Here is a 20,736-nt window from a genome sequence, read left to right on the forward strand (position 1 = left end):
CCTGCACAAAGCTGCACATCACATACTCATCAAACATTGGCAGACTGGGCCTGCTTTCGCGGTATATGTGCAGAGTGTATATCGTCATGACGACGGGCTCGGCCTCCGATTCGTCCATCACCAGAATGTTGATTCTGCTGTTGCCCAGGCCGACCGGGTAGTTTGCCATCCTGAAGAAAACAGAGAAAAGCTCAGAGAAACTCAGTGTACTTGATCACATATGTGCACACACACACACTCTCACCCTTCACTTTTGGGGTTATTGATGTCGTGACAGGGGAGGAGGATTACTGTGGATTAAAACTGGGTCCCAGTCGACAGGTGACCCCTCACTCGTGGACAAATAAGGCTGTGCTTTCACAAAACCTTGAGAAAGGAGACAGCCCAGACTGCTTGCAGATAGATCAGTCAACCCTTTGCTTTCTATGCGTAGAACTATTAACTTAACCAGTCTTTGGTACAATCTTTAGTCTTTCTCTGAAACGCTTTATCGTAAAAAATGAAAATTTGCTGTTGTTACATAAATGTGTTATTTATGTGACCGAAACCATTACTTTCAGTGGTCTAATGAAGTCAGGTTGATTCAGTCATTAAAATTAATAATGAATCTAATGAAGTCAGGTTGATTCAGTCATTAAAAATAATTAAATATTTTATAATAGTTCATAGAATTTTATAGTGCAAAATTATAATTTTATGAAACATGTAAATCATTTATTTTAGATATATTACAAGTTGCCTGTAAAAAACAACAACTAAATGCACATTTATTAACGCAGGCATTATTAATTTAACCTAAAATATTGAAAATTATATTCTCTATTTTCAAAATAAATATTTTTATGAAACAGTTATTGTAATTTAAATATTTTGCCTCCAATAAAGCCATTTTTTTTACATCAAACATTTTAAAATGTGCCTGACAACATATGAGACACATTTCATTAAAAAAATAAATAAATAAGGAATAATTAATTTTATAATTGTATAATTGAATAATAGATGTTCTCTCACTAATAATTTAACTTAATTTTAATAATTTAATTTAATCTCTCACTAACAATAATAATAATAATTTAATTTTCATGGCCATGTTATTCGTAGGCTACTCTTTTTATTAATTCATTTATTTATTTTTAACTAATGCCCCAGAATTAATTAACATTTTTCTAAGAATTAACTATAATTTACAATTAAATATTAGATGTTATTCATTTTACCCAATTTTTACTTAGTTTATATATTCCCTCGCTTAATTTTAATAATTTAATTTAATCTCTCACTAATAATAATAATAATAATAATAATAATTAATGCCCAAGCACTAACAAAGAATTTTTTTTTCTTTATTAATGTCTAGTCACCTGTTGTAATCTTGGGTCAGGGTCAGCTTTAAGCATGTAAAAAGTATTAGAGATTACAGACTGTAACAGAGTCTAATAGACAGTAATCAGGGATTTTAAATGTATGTGTGTGACTCGCCAGGCATGGGAAAGCAAATTCAGAAATTAATCTGATAAATCAATCAAACTGTGAAGTCAGTTTGAACTGACACATAAGAAGCCAGATCTGATTACCAAGAAAAAGGAAGCGACGGCACTACCGTACCACAGCCCCTTTGTTCATTGTTTCCCAGCTTAGGCTGCTGTGTTTTACAACACTGACTGCCTGCATAGTCCACACGATGACGTTTTCATGTTTTTACCCACAAAATGTAATCAGTAAGGCAAAATTTTAATGCCACAATATTAATTCCACAACCTGGCAGTTGCGTTTGCAGTTATGCAATTTGTGTTTGGTTTACCTGGGTCCTCGATGTTCATCCAGGTGAATGTGGCAGTAAGGGCTGACCGGTTCTGGCCGGATTCGAATGGTCACCACATCAAATGGAACCTCGGCTCGATATTCCTTCTCCCAAGCGTTAAACGCTGGCATCAGCACCAACGGAGGATCTGTGTACAGCTGCCTCAGGTGGGGATCAACACACCTCCCTTGAAAACAAGACGCACATTTAACAGTTTTACTTTATTTTTGAATTAAATAGAAACAGGTGACGAGTCAAATGTGTATGTGTAATTCATATAGTCAGGCTAATATGTTACCACATGCTACTTGCCTTTTCCTGACAGCGTGTTTGATGCCTCTGGGCTCTTTGGGTCGTCAAAGCTGTTGGAATTACAGAAAACACAGCAATTTTAGTAGAAAACTCAACAAGTGCTCTATAATGGTCTGTTAAATGCAGGTGATTGGAAGCATGGGACGTTAGCAGATTTTTTCCAGGAATAGTGAACGTGAGGCTTTTATATCTTCTCCCACTTTTTCACATATAAAAACAATCAGTGTTGGCTTGAAAAAGTGTCTTAATTTTAGTCAATGAAGCAAGATTCTCAAAGACCGTTATATCATCTAGCAATGAAGTTGTGTCCAGGCAGACAGATGCAGACCATTTATTTCCCACCATCCAACAAACACACAAACCCAATCATCATAGATACCAAGAACTTACATAGCTCAACAATAATGTTTTTGTACAGATTTGTACGTGCCTTCTCTATGTTTTCACTGTCTTTTATTAAAAATAAATAAAATAAAATAAAATGAAATAAAATAAAATAAAATCTTCATTCTGCATTTGTATTTTATCTAAGTGAGGCCATACACTACCTTTTTTTTGTTAAATAAATAAATAAATAAATAAAGTTCATTATAATTACAACTACAAACAAATACAAGCCCCATCCATAAACAATTATTTAATAATTAAAAGCCCCATGAAATTAAAATCATCTATGGTCCAAACAGGCAGCAACCTAGTGTAAAATAAAATAAAATAAATTAAAATAAAATAAAATAAAATAAAATAAAATAAAATAAATGTTCTTTAGAAAAGAAAAAGAAACAATTTTTATTTTTGAGCATATCTAAAATTATGTTATTCTAACCTACTTTTTGCAGGAAAATGCAAATATTTATTTGACAGCAATTTATTTGACTGTAAATTAATAATAATAATAATAATAATAATCACTCAAAAGGTTTTCTCTCTCTCTCTCTCTCTCTCTCTCTCTCTCTCTCTCTTTCTCTCTTTTTTAAACAAAGACAGAGTAAGAAAATTAAAAACAAAATGAAATATATAAAAAGTACGACATCAGGAGGTTTGGGAATTATTGTGGGTGAAAGACTGTAAAAATAAATGTTTTGTCTGGACTGCAGGTGACCCAAAGCACCACAGGCTTAAATCAAAAGGACACCACTGAGAATGACTGAATATAAAATAAAATATAAAAACATTTATAAATAATGTTTTGCATGATAATATCTCCGGACCACTCCAGGATTTTTGCAAGCCTGCAGCATAACTCATTTAATTGCTTGAGACAGAATAAGGTCTGATGATATGACCCGGGGGAAGTATTGTGTAAGTATGCGTTTGTGTGCGTGTAACCTTTCAGTCTGATGTTTTCTTGTGTAGTAAAGGCTGAGCTCTTGGAGCAGAGCCATGAGAGCTGGTCTCCATCCATAATCCTGTGCGCTGAGGGACTCTGTCTGGATTAGATCATGGCGGAGATCGTCAGGAAGAGGAGATATGGGGTAGAGCTGCCAACACACACACTTGATTTATTTGACAGAAAAATGCATAACAAGGACATACAGGTTTATCATGTGGTAATTTTACATGGAAAGAGCCTTGGAACAAGTATCAGACCTGTATCCTTAACACTACGTGCAATCAAATTCAATTAAATTTGTCTACAGTATAAGCTTTGAAGTGCATAAAATGTGTCTTTACCAGCTCAAAGGGTCCTGGTCTCTTGAGATGCTGATTAAACTGCCGCAAAAAATGCATCTCATCTGGCGGCAAGCACAGACTGTTTGGCCCTTCACAGTCACCATACTGCAAACAAGTTCAAATAATTAGACCACAACAATGAAAACTATTGATATGCATAAAAAATGACCATACTTTACAAAGTCATAAAGGTCAATTCTTTGAAATTGAGATTTATACATCATCTAAAAGTTGAATAAATAAGCTTTCCATTGATGTATGGTTTGTTAAGATAGGACAATATTTGGATGAAATAAAACTATATGAAAATGTGGAATCTGAGAAAAAAAAAAAAATAATAATAAAATAAAATAAAATAAAAATAAAAACATTGTAAAGTTCTTAGCAATGCATATTACTAATTAAAAATTAAGTTTTGATATATTTACAGTAGGAAATCTACAAAATATCTAAATTGCAAAGCATTTATTGGATTAAAATGAATTGTCTACATTTTCACTGGCTAAATAAATAAATTAATTAATTTAATTTAATTAAAATGTATATGATTAAAATGTATAAATAAAAACCAAGTTTTCTTAAAAAAAAAAATAAATAAAATGCAAGAATATCTGAAATGATGCTATTCTGACTTTGACTTTTGCAGGAAAATGAAAACATTTATTTAATAGGAAATGATTTGATTGTAAATCGGAATTTAATAATAATAATAATAATAATAATAATAATAATAATAATAATAATAATAATAATAATAATAATAATAATAATGACTAAAACAGAATAATCACTCGACCTTTTTTCAGGTTTCTTAACATAAAATAATGTGCACTCTCATTAAAATTACTGAAGTCATATCAGTGTCCTAAAAAAGGATGTTTTATTTTACATGGTGCAAACACGTTAAGATCAGACTAGTCTGATCAGTCAGATCAGTCTGAAATACAAACTTTATCTCATTAAAACATGTCATTTTTCCTCATTCACTAAGTAAATTAACCATTTATTTCTACAGTAGAATATAAAGGAAGGAAGAAAGAAAGAAAGAAAGAAATGAATGAATGAATTAATGAATTAATGAAAAACTGTGTTATTTAATTTACTTGCATATGGTAATATCAGGAAAAACTGAAGTGCGTTTCACCTTTTGGTTCTCTTCCTGCGTTCTTAACGGCAAACTGGGCTCCATAGCCTTGCTGTTGCATGCTGGAAAAAGCAGTTTCAGCACATCCTCCAGCATATACTCTTTGGCTATCTGTCCATCAAAGTGAGGGTCATTCATTCCGTCAAAGTGTAGATCAGTCTGAAGCTGAGACAGAAAGACAGCACACATAAAGTAAATGTGAATGTATATTGACATGCTGCCATCTAGTGGTCATACTGAGAGCTTGCACAGCAGACCATCTACCGTTATAGTGATTTTTACACCTGTGACCTCACCAAACAAAATTCAAAACGGATTCAAAATGGGTGATTATTCTTACCTTCACCACTACTGGATGAAGAGAAGAGTTATAGCGCAATGAGAAGGTCATTAACTGAAAACAAAGCTGACACCTATAAGAAAAAAACATAGATACACAAACTTTCAAACTAGATACACATTCACCGATCAAAACACATGCATACCATAAACTCAAATGCATTACGATATAAATAAACACAATTTTAGTCCTGCATTTTACAAAAACTCATTAGATTTAAATATCAACAAATATGCTTTTTATGTACTTGTTTTAAAAATGTGGGCATTTTCTGGTTAAAGTGTGTGTGTATATGACCTGGGTGAGGAGCTGCTGTCCTTAGTAGTTAATAGAGCAGCTTTCAGGATATCACTGATGACGTTATTCATGTGCTCAATGGCCTGATGAGAGAGAACAGGACCCAGTCTTTCTCTAAAGAATACCTGCAACTGAAAGAGAGAGGAGATCTGTCTCAGTCTGACACAGAACATAAACTCAAAGCTGAGAGGCAAACAGAAAGATCCCATTACTTCATCATTAAGCCTCTCTAAACAGATTGAGCAGAACACTGCAATATCTACACCACAACTACAGTTCATCAATACTGATTTCACACTGACAGACATTCTCACACCTACAGCTGCAGAGAAGAGATTTATCCCTTATAACTTGATAACCACTAGGTGGTGACACAAACTATACTAAGACTTGTTGAGAGTTAAAGGGTCATTTAAAACTTTCATTTCTGGGCGAATCAGTTATACAGCAGTTATGTTTAAGTCATAAATTGTCAGTTTTCCTTTTCAGTTTATGTCATGTTTGTAATTTTGCATAGTGTTTGGCCTATGCAGTTAATATCAACATCTCAATATTAGATTTTAATAACACGTTTGTCAACAGCAAACCATTAGTATGTATTTAATATGTTAACTGTGAGTAATCTGCAGACATGCTAGTATCAACATTATATCATGTCAGAGAAACCTTTCCATTGTACAACAACAGACAGAGGAAGTTGTTGAGCTCAGCTGAAGTGTAATGACACAGCGGTACCATTAGAGGGCAGTAGAAGAACAATAGTCCATCACTACACGGTACTACACACAATGATAGACATCCAGTGTGACCCTGGACCACAAAACCAGTCTTACGTAGCACGGGTATATTTGTAGCAATAGCCAACAATACATTGTATGGGTCAAAATGAGCTCATGTTCCACGAAGATATTTTGTAAATTTCCTACCATAAATATATCAAAATGTAATTTTTCATTAGTAATATGCATTGCTAAGATCTTCATTTGGACAACCTTGAAGGCGATTTCCTCAATATTTTGTGTTTTTGCACCCTCAGATTGCAGATTTTCAAATAATTGTATCTCGTCAAATATCCTAACAAATCATACATCAATAAGTTTATTTATTCAGCGTTCAGATGATGTATTAATCTCTTTTTTTATTTTTTTTTAATTACCCTTATGACTGGTTTTGTGGTCCAGGGTCACCAAAAGCACCAAAACCAAAGTTTAATACAACTTTTTTTCCCCATACATTATAATGCGCCCTGTGTAATTTTTTATTTTTTTTTTCTGAGAAAAAAAAACAATGACTATTTTTACCATGATTTTGAGAGGGAAAAAAAAAGTAATTTAGTGTAAAAATCTTGTCAGGCAAATTTAGAACAAAAATCATTAGATGACAATAAAAGACTATTTAAAGATCACAGTGCAGCCCTAATTGTTTTTACCTATCTTTTCCACTATACTTCAAACCACTAGGTTTTACCTATTTGTCAGCAAGAAGTTTTTAATCATTTAAAATATAACAAAATTATTATTTTAGATATTTTAATAAGTACAGGCAAAAATAAGTTTTCATTTTTACATAAATATATCTGCTATCCTGAATGAACCTGGCAACCCTGTATTGTATAGCTTTATTTTTTTTACTTATAACGAGGATGTCACCAAAGGGAAGTTGTGTCACAAGGACACACACTGTTGCACACAAGCAGCCCAACACTTAGTTTTGCACAAGCTAGTGCTCTACATCTCTATACGACCAGAGGGGAACGAGCAGACTTTTATAAAGACTTTATAGTGATCTGCTTGTTTGTCAGGGCTCTTTTATCAACCCTTGAAACTCAGTAAACATGATCTGTCTTATATTAGATCTCAATGTGCCCTCCAGCTGTTTACAAGACCCTGACTGAAACCTCTTCTGTAATCTGGCATTACACACACACACACACACACACACACACAATGTTAAACTGCAATGAGAGCAGTGTTTCGCAGCTGTGGAAGCCTAATAAACATCACAAGGGGAATAAATGCTTAGCCAGGGCTTCATCATAAGTAAACTGCAGCTCAGGGATCCAAACTGCAATATTAAGCCTGGAAAAATCTCATCTGATCTGATTTAAAAATATAAACGTTATTGAAATCGCTAAAAGGCACCTAATAATCATTTCTAAGCTCATTTGAGTATTGAGACGCAGATATTGTTTTATTTTGACTTTAATTGTTTTACAGCTCTCATTCAAGGAAAACACTTTCTTACCTCGGTGGCATAACTAGCTTTATCCAAGTGGGTTTTGACCAAGGCTGTGCGGTGGACAAAAGCGGTCAATGGTGTTGCTGAGGTAACCAGGACGTATACGTTTACGGTGGCAGTCAGGTCCTGATTGTCCGAGTGGCTGTGTGTGATTGGCCGCCTCCTGTAGGAAACAATCACAATAACACTTGGCATTGCAACATTTCCTTGATATTTGGCCTTTTTCCTTAAGATGTGTCTTGACTTACCATTCATCTTCAGCTGCATTTGGGGTTCCCTCTGGTGGAGATGTGGAAAAAGAGCAGGCAGAAGGGCGTATTGGTAATGTCACTCCTGAGATGGAAAACAGACGGGAGAAGAGCATAGAGTCTGAGTTCAGGCGCATTGATTTCCTCTGTTAGGGAGACACATAGCACATGTATTGACATGAAGGCCAAAGATACTTCAGTTCTTTCCACAAAGACCTCCAGACATGTGTCTTGAGATAGCATGTTCCTAAATCATTGAATCCTGCCACGTTTCTCACATGCAGGCTTTGCTTCCATGATAAGTAAACTGCAGCTCTGTTGTAAAACATAGTGAGCTGCCTCAGATCTGGACTCATTGCTGGCCATTTCAGAATTCTGGCCATTTCTGAGTGCTTTTTGAAGTGTGTTTCGGGTCATTGTCCTGCTGGAAGACCCATGACCTCTGGTTGAGACGCAGCTTTTTGACACTGGCCACTAAGTTGCGCCCCAAAATTCTTTGGTAATCATCAGATTTCATGATACCGTTCACTCAGTCAAGGCATCCAGTGCCAGAAGCAGCAAAGCAACCCCAAAACATTTTTGAACCTCCACCATGTTTGACTGTAGGGACTGTGTTCTTTTCTTTGAAGGCCTCATTTCTTTTTCTGTAAACAGTGCCATGCTGTCCTTTACCAAAAAGCTCTACTTTTGTCTCATCTGTCCACAGTACATTCTCTCAGTAGGATTGTGGTTTTATCACATAAGTTTTGGCAAACTCCAGTCTTGCTTTTTTATGCCTTTGTGTCAGCAGTGGTGTCCTCCTGGGTCTCCTACCATAGCGTCCCTTTTCGAGGGATAGTGCGAGCTGACACTGTTGTACCCTGTGTCTGCAGATCAGCTTGAATTAGTTTGGAAGGGTTCTTTATCCACTATTCAAACAATCCTTTGTTGTAATTTTTCATTAATTTTGCTCTTCCGTCCACGTCCAGGGAGGTTAGCTACAGTGCCATGGGCTGTAAACCTCTTGATGATACTGTGCACAGTGGACACAGGAACATTAAGATCTCTGTAAATGGACTTGTAGCCTCGAGACTGTCCATGTTTTTCCACAATTTTTTCTCTCAAATTAATTTCTCTCTTTACACTTCTTTCTTTTCTCCATGCTCAGTGTGACACAGAACACAAAGGTTGAGTCAACTTTTCTCCATACTAACTTCATGAAATCATTCTAATATGCTGACTTGCTGCTCAAGAAATTTTTCTTATTATCATCAGTGTTAAAAATAGTTGTGCTGTTTAATATGAAATACTATTATTCTTCGTTAAATTAAAAATTCCAAAGAACAGCATTTATACTCAAAAATATTTATATATTTTGTAAAAATATAAGTCTTTACTGTCACTTTTGATCAATTTAATACATCCTCTCTAAATAAAAGTTTTCATTTCTTTAAAAAAATAAATAAATAAATACTGACCCTAAAATTTCTAACTGTAGGCCACGTTCACAAAACTGTTCATGAAGGGATTACATAGTTTTAGTCTAGGCCTGTTACTAATGATTATTTTGGTAATTGGTTTATTATTCTGACGATTATTCGAGTACAGTCTAACAGTTCATGCTTTTCATGGATTCCTGTCCATAGAATGCGCCACTTCCAGTATTTTACCGGTTAATCAACACGGGAAAAATGAAATTGAGGATTTTTGAGTACGTGAAATTAGTCGAGGAATAGTTACAGCCCTTCTTTAATCACTTCTTAAAAACTGCCAGAAGTTGCATAAGTTATTTTATGTTAGATGCAACATTAAAAAATTCCCTTTCCATTTTTTTCCAGCCACAGTCACAACAAACATTGAGTCACAGGACATTTTGTCATCCTCTGAGTTTGTATTTCTGTTGCAATGCACAAGGTACCATTGCTAGACCTAGATGACTATCTGTTGTTAGGATCACTTGATCGCAATTATTATTGCTTAATTCGAAACCAATCCACCTTATTCTTCAACGCATAAGTAAGCCTATGGGTGAGACCTCTGGTTAATTAGACGCTAAAGGGAAATGACAAGAAGAATAACACTTGCAGTAGATGGTTAAACTGTTTGCACTACAAACCAGAGTGTTCATAATTAGGACTAAACATTAAAATAATATGGTAAGACACACCAATTTGCAATATCAAGCAAAACAAGTCATGTTGTACAGCTAAAAATAGCTGGACGAGGATGAGACCGGAAGCCAGACTCATAAAATTTCCAATGGCCACACACACACTTATACAGCAAAAATAAGGTAGATAGAAGTCAATGTGTGTGCAGTGTGCATATGTATGCATTTACTAGTCCTCATGTTACAGAGGAGGCTTCCGTACCGCCTCCTCCGCACCACCAGAGGGAACCCTCGCCAGAATACTGATTCGGTCTCATTCGGACTCCAACTCCCATAACCTCTCATGCCTGGGACTGACACGTCACACACATCTGCACCTCATTACGCACACACAGTATAAAACACACACGCACACATCACCTCCCTGCGAAGTCTTGATTTGCCCCGGCTGTCATTTCTGAGCGTTATTTGTGTATTACTGGACTGCTTTCTCGTTTCTCACCTGGACTGTTACTCGATTGTGATTCTTCTCTGTGTACCTCGACCCTTGGACTGTATATTGGATTTGTATCTCTGCCGCCTGCCCTGACACCCCGCCTGGTTCTCGTTTCTGAGTCTGTCTATTCCCTGTGGACCCTGTTTGCTGTTGTTTTGACCCTGCCTGTACCCGACTTCGTTAATAAAAGCTGCAAATGGATCCAAACGCTTCCGCTGATCTGTCACAGAAGACTTCGCCACACGGTGATCCAGCAGCTGTGGCTCAATTGTCATCGGAGCTCTCTGCCCAAGCCACCCAGCTCGCGATGCACCACCACCAGCTAGCACGCCTGACAACACTCACTGAGGAGCTGGTGAGAACCTTGCAGGGCCTGCAAATTACCCCTGCAGCAGTAACTCCTGAGCCTAGCATGCCGCCTCCAACTCCCGCTACTCCTGCCGTCACGAGCCCTCCAGCGCCCACCAGTCCTCGTCTCGCCTTCCCAGAAAAGTTTAACGGCGATCCAACCAAATGTAAGGGCTTCTTACTACAATGTACATTGTTTGTAAATCAACAACCAGCTCTATATCCCACAGACTCGAGCCGTATAGCTTTCGTTTGTGCTCTGCTAACCGGAAGAGCTTTGGATTGGGCTACGGCGGTATGGAGGACCGACACTCCAGTTCACACCACCTTCTGCGATTTCTTGGCACACTTTCGCGAGGTTTTCGAACATCCCGCCGGAGGAAGAAGCGCGGGTGAGGAGTTATTAAACTTATCGCAGGGAAGGAGAACGGCAGCAGATTACGCCCTAACCTTTCGCACGCTGGCCGCCCAAACAACGTGGGTAGAGGACACCTTAAAGCTGCTTTTCCGTCGCGGTCTCAACCACGAACTCCAGTCGGAGTTGGCGTGCCGCGATGAGGGTCGCTCGCTCAACGACTTTATTGAACTCACCATTCAAGTGGATAATCTCATTCGTACTCGACGCTCCCCACGAAGCATGACCCCGTCTTTCACTGAAACCCACAATTCTCCAGAACCCATGCAGATCGGCAACACTCACCTTACTCCGGAGGAAAAGAAAGGCGCATGCAGGATCATCTCTGTCTCTACTGCGGACAGGCGGGCCACGCCAAATCCACCTGTCCCATCCGTCCCAATCGTGCGGTGAGTGTAAACACTTCTTCAACCATCCAGCTACCGGTAGTCTTGCATGTCGCTAATCAGATGATAACAACCACTGCATTAATCGATTCTGGCGCCGCAGGAAATTTCATTTCTGCCGAGTTCGCTCGGAAACATAATATTGCTCTCACCCCGTTTTCCTCTTTTCTGGCAGTGGAGGCGCTAGACGGCCGACCCCTTGGTGAGGGGAGTGTGCAGAACGTCACTGAAACCATCCGCATGCACATCGGGGCCCTTCACAAGGAATCTATCCAATTCTACACCATTCAATCTGCTCACCACAAGCTGATTCTAGGACTCCCCTGGCTGCGTAAACACGACCCACATATCGAATGGAGGGAGGGGAGATTACTCCAATGGGGCGACTTCTGTCTGAAGAACTGTGTCTCCACCATCCAACCCATTGTCCGCCGCGCACCAGTGCCTCCAGAGGCCGACGTCGAAACGGCCAAACTACCCGCTATGTATCACGACCTGAGATTGGCCTTCAGCAAGACAAAGGCGACACAACTCCCACCACATCGCTCGATTGACTGTGCCATCGAGTTACTGCCAGGACAGTCGCCCCCTAAAGGTCGTATTTTCCCTCTCTCCCAACCTGAATCGCTAGCCATGAAGGAATACATCAGGGAAGAACTAGCCAAGGGATTCATTCGTCCATCCACGTCACCGGCTTCTGCGGGATTTTTCTTCGTAAAGAAGAAAGACGGAGGCCTACGGCCCTGCATTGACTACCGCGGCCTTAATGAGGTAACAGTCAAGTTCCGATACCCACTACCACTAGTCCCCTCAGCTCTAGAACAACTTCGTCAAGCGAAATATTATACCAAACTGGACTTACGCAATGCCTACAACCTAATCCGCATCAGAGAAGGGGACGAGTGGAAAACGGCCTTTTCAACTACTAGTGGGCACTATGAATACCGGGTGATGCCCTTCGGGTTATCCAACAGTCCGTCGGTCTTTCAGGCCTTCATGAATGACGTCTTCCGGGACATGCTGGACAAATGGGTCATCGTGTACATTGACGACATCCTGATTTTTTCCAACTCCATGTCTGAACACATCCAGCACGTCAGGTCAGTTCTCAAACGTCTTATTCAATACCAGCTCTATGCCAAACTCGAAAAGTGCGAGTTCCACCAAACCTCCACCACCTTCCTCGGATACATCATCAGCCAGGAGGGAGTCGCTATGGACGATGGAAAGGTGGAGGCGGTTCTACGCTGGCCGCAGCCCCAGACTCTCAAGGAGTTACAGAGGTTTTTGGGGTTTGCAAACTTCTACAGGCGGTTCATTAGGGGATTTAGCACGGTGGCAGCCCCCCTGACAGCCATGACCAAGCGTCAGACCGCCCGGCTAAACTGGACTCCCGAAGCATTAAGGGCCTTTGATGAATTACGAGCACGATTCACCTCAGCACCCATACTACGTCACCCAGACCCCAATCAACCCTTCATTGTGGAGGTGGATGCCTCCAACACTGGAGTTGGAGTTGTGCTTTCCCAGCGACAAGGTAACCCAGCCAAGATGCACCCTTGCGCCTTCTTTTCTCGCAAACTGACACCAGCGGAACGTAACTACGACGTTGGCAACCGCGAGCTGTTGGCCATGAAATTGGCCCTGGAGGAATGGCGACACTGGTTAGAGGGGGCTAAGCATCCTTTCACTATACTCACTGATCACAAAAATCTCGAGTACCTCAGAACAGCCAAAAGACTCAATTCCCCGCAAGCCAGGTGGGCTCTATTTTTCACCAGATTCCAGTTCACTGTGACCTACCGACCAGGGACAAAAAACATCAAGGCAGACTCTCTCTCTCGTCAGTCCGAAATGCCCACTCGTCCCGAACACCAGGAGACTATACTCCCAGCTGCTCTACTGCTAGCACCAGTCCAGTGGGACATTATTAACGAGATTGAGGATGCCAATCAACAATCATCCGCCCCACCAGAATGTCCAGCCGGAAAGCTGTTTGTCCCGGAGGCCCTCAGAGAGCGAGTACTCACCCAGGTTCACAGCGTTCCCAGCTCTGGTCACCCGGGCATCGATGCTACTATCCATCTCCTAAGGAATCGTTTCTGGTGGCCAACCCTCGCTACGGAAACCATCCAATTCATTAACCGATGCTCTGTCTGCCAGACCTCCAAACCCTCCAAGCATCTGCCAGCTGGTTTGCTGCAACCATTGCCTTTGCCACAACGACCTTGGTCCCACATCGCCATAGATTTCATCACCGATCTACCGAGTTCACAAGGTAACACCACTATCTTCACTATCGTCGACAGATTCTCCAAGGCTTGCCGCCTCATCCCCATTCCGAAGCTCCCGTCTGCTTTGGAGGCCGCTGAACTCCTTTGTAACCAGGTCTTCCGGTTCTATGGTCTCCCCGAAGACATCGTGTCAGACCGCGGACCCCAATTCACCTCCAGACTCTGGTCGGCCTTCTTCAAACTACTCAACGTCAATGTCAGCTTGACCTCCGGCTACCATCCACAGTCGAACGGCCAGACAGAACTCAAGAAGTCATAAGATTCCTTAGAAGCTACTGCTATAGTCACCAATCCGACTGGAGCCGTTACCTCATGTGGGCCGAATATGCGCAGAACTCCCTGACTAAGCCCTCCATGGGCATGACCCCTTTTCAATGTATCCTCGGTTTCCAACCGCCTATGTTCCCCTGGACAGATGAACCAGCCGATCTCCCTTCTGTCAACGACTGGTTTCAGCGCAGTGAGGACACATGGAACCAGGCTCACGTACACCTCTCACACGCTGTCAGAAGACAGACCCAGTCGGCAAACCTACATCGCCGCCCAGGCCTTCACTATACCCCTGGTCAATGGGTATGGCTGTCCACCCGTGACCTACGCCTCAAACTCCCATGCAGAAAACTCAGTCCCAGGTATGTTGGTCCATTCCAAATTATTAGACAAATCACTCCAGTATCCTTCTGTCTCGATTTACCTGCTAACTATCATATTTCTCCCACTTTTCATATGTCATTGCTGAAACCCGCTGGGGGTCCGGAGGAGGCGTCGGAGGAGGAAGCCGGTCCACAGACCTCCCCCATCTTGATCGACGGCGAGGAGGCCTATCGGGTGCACGAACTTCTGGATTCTAGGCGCCGGGGAGGCAGACTACAATACCTGGTCGATTGGGAGGGGTTCGGTCCGGAGGAACGCTCCTGGGTCAACTCGGATGATATCCTCGACCCCTCTCTCACTGATGAGTTTCATCGGAGGTTCCCGGGAAGACCCCGGCGCCATGCACCTCCTCGCGTCAGGAGCCGCTCGCAGGGGGGGGGGGGGCTCTGTTACAGAGGAGGCTTCCGTACCGCCTCCTCCGCACCACCAGAGGGAACCCTCGCCAGAATACTGATTCGGTCTCATTCGGACTCCAACTCCCATAACCCCTCATGCCTGGGACTGACACGTCACACACACCTGCACCTCATTACGCACACACAGTATAAAACACACACGCACACATCACCTCCCCGCGAAGTCTTGATTTGCCCCGGCTGTCATTTCTGAGCGTTATTTGTGTATTACTGGACTGCTTTCTCGTTTCTCACCTGGACTGTTACTCGATTGTGATTCTTCTCTGTGTACCTCGACCCTTGGACTGTATATTGGATTTGTATCTCTGCCGCCTGCCCTGACACCCCGCCTGGTTCTCGTTTCTGAGTCTGTCTATTCCCTGTGGACCCCGTTTGCTGTTGTTTTGACCCTGCCTGTACCCGACTTCGTTAATAAAAGCTGCAAATGGATCCAAACGCTTCCGCTGATCTGTCACACCTCATATCAGCACATGCACAGCTCAGAATTTCCCTTCCTTTCCAAAATTCCTTCACTGATTCCAGTCATCATGTCACCATTTAATCAAAAACACACATACAGATGTCTCTCCAGTCTCAGAGAAAGGATGTCACCACACCATACAACTCAAGCAATACTAAATACTCTCAAACATGTCTACAGTACACGTCTCCAAACCTCTTTCATTTAAACCACACACCACACCAGCCTTGGGCCCCATTTCCAACCCCACTGAACACTTGGAAAAACATCAGGATCTCCGTAACCCGGTCACTCCCAACCCAAGTGTGTAAGCTATGCTGAGTTTACATTCAACTTGGTCACTGACCCGTCCATGTCATGTGTATATTTGTGCACTCTTCAGTACGCCTGCCTTCAGATACCATTAAGAAGAGGACACAACCTGGCCTAGCCAAACCCCAAACACCAGGACTCAATCGTTCGTGTTTCTGTGGGCGTCAGGCCAACAGGAAGGACAATATTGTTTCAGAGCTGGAGACAAAGCCTCCTTTTTTGAAGCTGGGCGGTCTTGATGCCGCAGGGGCAGCGGGTGAAAAATCGGTCATTATTGTCACAAAACGTAGGCACTGTTATCCTCCTCCTTTGAGGTCTTGGAGAAGTGATGATCGTACTTGGTTCAAAGTGGTAAAATTAAGCGTGATCAAGTTCAAAGAGCCTTGCAATGCAGAGCATTCTGACATACAAGAAAAAAATGACTTTTTGAAGAATGAACGATACTATAACCCACTATATTAAATGGCATTTATGATGTGCACTTACCTTTTAAAATCTCTGCAGCAGAGAGTTAATCGCAGTAAATATCACTCTTGACACTGACCTTTATAAGTAATTACAGAGACAAGCTTAAAACTCCCTAATACACACCTGACACATCACACACACACACACACACACACACTGCATTGTCAGAGATGTCAGCTAAATTTAGAAAGGACTTTTTCAACCAATTTAAGCACTGACGCTTTAGTACAAAGCATTTTCACAAAAGAAGGAATGTTTAAGATATGTTTTTGTTCAATAAAAGCCAATGGGGTCCAAAGGGGTAGTTTTGTTATTGTTAACTACAGCTAAAACTAGTAAAAATCTTTTTTTTGGAAATTGAAATAAAGCTGAAATAAGTATTAGATAAAACTAGGAAACTTAAACTTAAAAACTGAAACAAGTTTAAGTACTTAAACTAATTATAAATAATTAGTTATTAAGAAATTATACAGACAAAAACTATATTAATAAAAAATCTTGTTCCACAGATGAATGAAATTCCATTTGGAACCACAGGAAGGTGAAGAAATGGTGACAGAAATTGAATTTTTGAGAACTATTCTTTTCAATTTCTTCCAAAAATGTCAATTTCTTCCAAAAAAAAAAATCATATTGGAATATAATTTACATGTCATATCGTAATTTTTTTAATGCCTTTTCTTTGTACAGGAAAGTGCAGGATTCATTATTTTTAATAAAATAAAATATGGGCTACGTTGATTTTATGATGCTTTTTTGTTGAACAGAAAAGAACAGCATTCATTATAAATAAAATAAAATAAAATAATTATGGGCTATGGCGATTTTATGATGCTTTTTTTTGTTGTACAGAAAAACAGTGTTCATTATTTTAAAAAAGAAACATAAAATAAAACAAAATAATAAAAATAAAATAAAATAAAAAAAACTAAATGAAATTAAACAATAATTATGGGCTATGGTGATTTTACGATGCTTTTTTGTTGCACAGAAAATCATAGTGTTCATTATTTCAAAACAATACATAAAATACAGAAAAGAGCAGCATGAACATTCTGTAAAAAAATCTTCTTTCGTGTTCCACAGAACACGGAAGTCATTTGACACTAATATTAAAGTAAATTCATGTAGTGGCTGCAAAACTACATTATTGTCTCATTATCAGTGTTAAAGAAATGCTTAGAACATTCCTTCTCACCTGACAACTGACTGTCCGTCAAAAACCGGCAGACTCCGCCCATGTCCAGAAATGCTCCAGCAAAGGCTGGTATTATGTTAACCTGTGTGAAGATTTGACACTGGAGAGATCAGAGGCCAGAGTTTATCGAAGACCACCATGACAGATAGTTTAAAAACATTCAAAACAGTCGTCATTCAGTAATGCCTTGAGATCCCGTGAGATGACTAACAGCTTATGAACGAGAGTGATTTAATAACTTAGACAGTAAGTAGCAGTTGTTCTTGGATCACGTCCAGAACTATAACTGGCCCAGGAGACTCACAACAGATGGGATATTTAAGCAAATCTGATCATTATATGAGCATTACTAAATACAGCTTTCAAATGAATCGTAAGTAAAAGGCAGGAACAGCTCAGGCTCTTACAGATGAGTTTTCTGAATTTTCGAGAGTGAGCTCAGAGGAGTTGAGGATGCTGTAATGTTTTATTGCGTCCTGGTTTCGATAAACATTCCCTTTGAATATCTGGACCAGATTTCACATGCATTTCAACAAAAAGAGTTTGGCATTAGCGCTTGGCGTTTGTTCGCTTTTCCTTCTCAGCGTCAGATCTATAATACACCATATTTTTTTTATTTTTGTGCATTACATTGCATCATAAACAGGAATCTCTTTAAGAGAGCTGGATGTATATAGGGAGTGGGTGGTCTTACCCTCTGGCGGTGCTGCGGATGGGCCAAGTTGATTTTTCGCAGGCAACTTTTTTCGGAGCCCTTTAGGCATATTAAGACGAACCAGTCTCTTCCATCTGTGTTCAAGGGAGAATATATTTAGCAAGAGATAAAGAAATAAAGTAAGAAAAAAGATGGCAAGTTCAGCACTGACTATGCGCTGATGACAGTTTGCCAAAAACAGAGGATTAAGGCAGTTGCACAAACTCTCTCACAGACACAGACATTAGTTTTAGTACATGTTTTATGAGGACATTCCATAGGCGTAATGGTTTTTATATCAACAAACTCTGTTTTCTGTCCCCTTACCCTAACTCTACCCTTCATACAAAACTACATTTTTAGATTAAAAAAAAAAAAACATTTATTCTGTATTTATATTTTCTATTTACATTTATATTTTCTTGGCTATTTAAATGAGGCCATACACTTCTACTTTTTTTTGTTGTAAATAAATAAATAAATAAATGTTCATTATAATTACAACTACAGACAAATACAAGCCCTATCCATTAACAATTGTTTAATAATTTAAAGGCCCCATGAAATTAAAAAATCAATGTATGGTCCAAATAGCCAGCAACCTACTATAAAATAAAATAAAATAAAATTAAAATTTAGTACTAGTAAATAAATGAATAAATAAAATAAAATAAAATAAAATAAAGTAAAACAACAAGTATTAGTAGTAAATAAATAAATTAGTAAAATAAAATAAAATAAAATAAAACTAAATCTGTAGTAATAGTAGTAGCAGAAGTAGTAATAAAAAATTAATAAGTAAATAAATAAATCACAAACAAAGAAATCACTCTAGAATATATTTACATAAGTTTAGGACATTTCTGCATCAACTGAAAATAATGTTAATTTTGTTTATTTCAAATGAGGACATCTCTGTCCCAAATGATAATAATAACAACAACAACAACAACAACAACAATCAGGCCAATCTAATTATAAATAAATAAATAAATAAATAAATGAATAAATGAATAAATGAATAAATGAATAAATGAATAAATAAAATTAAAAGACATGTTGATAATAATAATAATAATAATAATAATAATAATAATAATAACAATAATAATAATAATAAATAACAACAACAACCAGGTCAATCTAATAAATAAATAAATAAATAATAATAATAATAAAAATAGCAGACAGGCCTAAATAAATAATTTAAGAAACAAATATATTTTTTAAAGTCTTCATTTATTTATTTATTTGGTGTGTATGTCTGTGTGAATCTGTTGGAAATGTTGAAATACCATAACTTTATTGATAAATACTTTTTCCAAATTAGGACATCCCTGACTGTCCCCAAAGGGAGACTTTGTCATATTTAGCTCACTTCTGGGGACAATAATCCCTGAAGTAAACAGTGTAAAAAGTAACAAAATCTTACATAAGTCTGTCTGTATTTTCATAATATGAAAACAAGGAAGAAAGCTCAAGACTTGGAAAAAATTGTAGCTCCTATAATAAAGACGGCCAAGAGTTGTGAAGTCTTTTACAGACCTAAAAATGAGGACAAAAGTGGATTACATAATGCTGTAGAAACACTACGCGCAGTCAGGAAGAAACTGAGGCGTAGCCAATTTTCCTTTCACCGTAAGATTGCCTCATCTATACTTGACATTCTTTTAACTCTTTAATTTCTTTTGTGCAGCTCTGAATTAAAGGAGGGACATTCATGGTTTCAAATTTTTTTATCAAAACATCAAAGTCACAAAGCCCCCTACGCAACCTCTCTGCATGCAAACACATATGATTTATGAGTGCCGTTTTTAATTCACCAAAATGCCAGACCAGAGCTTCAGAGGCCTAATTAGCCATCTAGAAGTCACAATATGGTCTCCCACTTCAAACAGAAGATATTAAAGCACGTGCTTCAGTGCACGAAATAAGTAAAATGTTATTTATACTGCCTTTATTAACCATAAATTAATAAATAAATAAATACATTTTATTAATAACAAAAAATATTTATAATAATAATAATAAATTCCAACTAACCATTCCAATCGAAGACCAAAAGGATGTTAATTCAGGAACATATTCTACGTAATTAAATCAAGTTATGTGCATTTGTAACGTTTAACGCTTTAGAAATTTGAACCATTTTTTATTGCGTTAATAAAACCTCACATTCTTTGAGAGAGACAGAGAGAGAGAAAAACTGGAAAAAGCACATCTGGTAGTTATTGTGGTAGTCTGTATCGCTCCAGGAAATGTGCTGGTGTGTATTTGGCATAAAGTCCAAACATTTGTGCCTGAGTGCCGTCCCAGCCCAAACAACAGGAAGTACTGTTTATAGCCAAAGGGAATCATGGGAAATCAGCCGTTATGTCCCTCCTGATACAATCATGATCATTTCAGCTCATTCTACATTCTAATAGTACTGTTAACAGCTCATCATTTC

At 38.9% G+C, this 20,736-nt stretch overlaps 1 protein-coding gene across 1 annotated transcript in view; it reads right to left on the reverse strand.

Moving 5' to 3' along the window:
* The window catches only part of cped1 (cadherin-like and PC-esterase domain containing 1), a 70,199-nt gene that overhangs the window by 33,012 nt on the left and 16,451 nt on the right, over positions 1-20,736 (reverse strand). Inside the window, exons 3-14 of the mRNA XM_051107581.1 lie at positions 18,288-18,382; positions 17,594-17,675; positions 8,058-8,142; positions 7,816-7,972; positions 5,572-5,702; positions 5,275-5,347; positions 4,935-5,099; positions 3,791-3,895; positions 3,446-3,597; positions 2,117-2,166; positions 1,805-1,991; positions 2-170 (exon numbers count right to left, since the gene is read on the reverse strand). Coding sequence (XP_050963538.1) covers positions 2-170; positions 1,805-1,991; positions 2,117-2,166; positions 3,446-3,597; positions 3,791-3,895; positions 4,935-5,099; positions 5,275-5,347; positions 5,572-5,702; positions 7,816-7,972; positions 8,058-8,142; positions 17,594-17,675; positions 18,288-18,382 — 1,451 coding nt within the window. The remainder of the gene's footprint in view (position 1; positions 171-1,804; positions 1,992-2,116; positions 2,167-3,445; positions 3,598-3,790; positions 3,896-4,934; positions 5,100-5,274; positions 5,348-5,571; positions 5,703-7,815; positions 7,973-8,057; positions 8,143-17,593; positions 17,676-18,287; positions 18,383-20,736) is intronic.

This window comes from Labeo rohita, chromosome 4, assembly GCF_022985175.1.
Source record: "Labeo rohita strain BAU-BD-2019 chromosome 4, IGBB_LRoh.1.0, whole genome shotgun sequence".
Taxonomy (NCBI): Eukaryota; Metazoa; Chordata; class Actinopteri; order Cypriniformes; family Cyprinidae; genus Labeo; species Labeo rohita.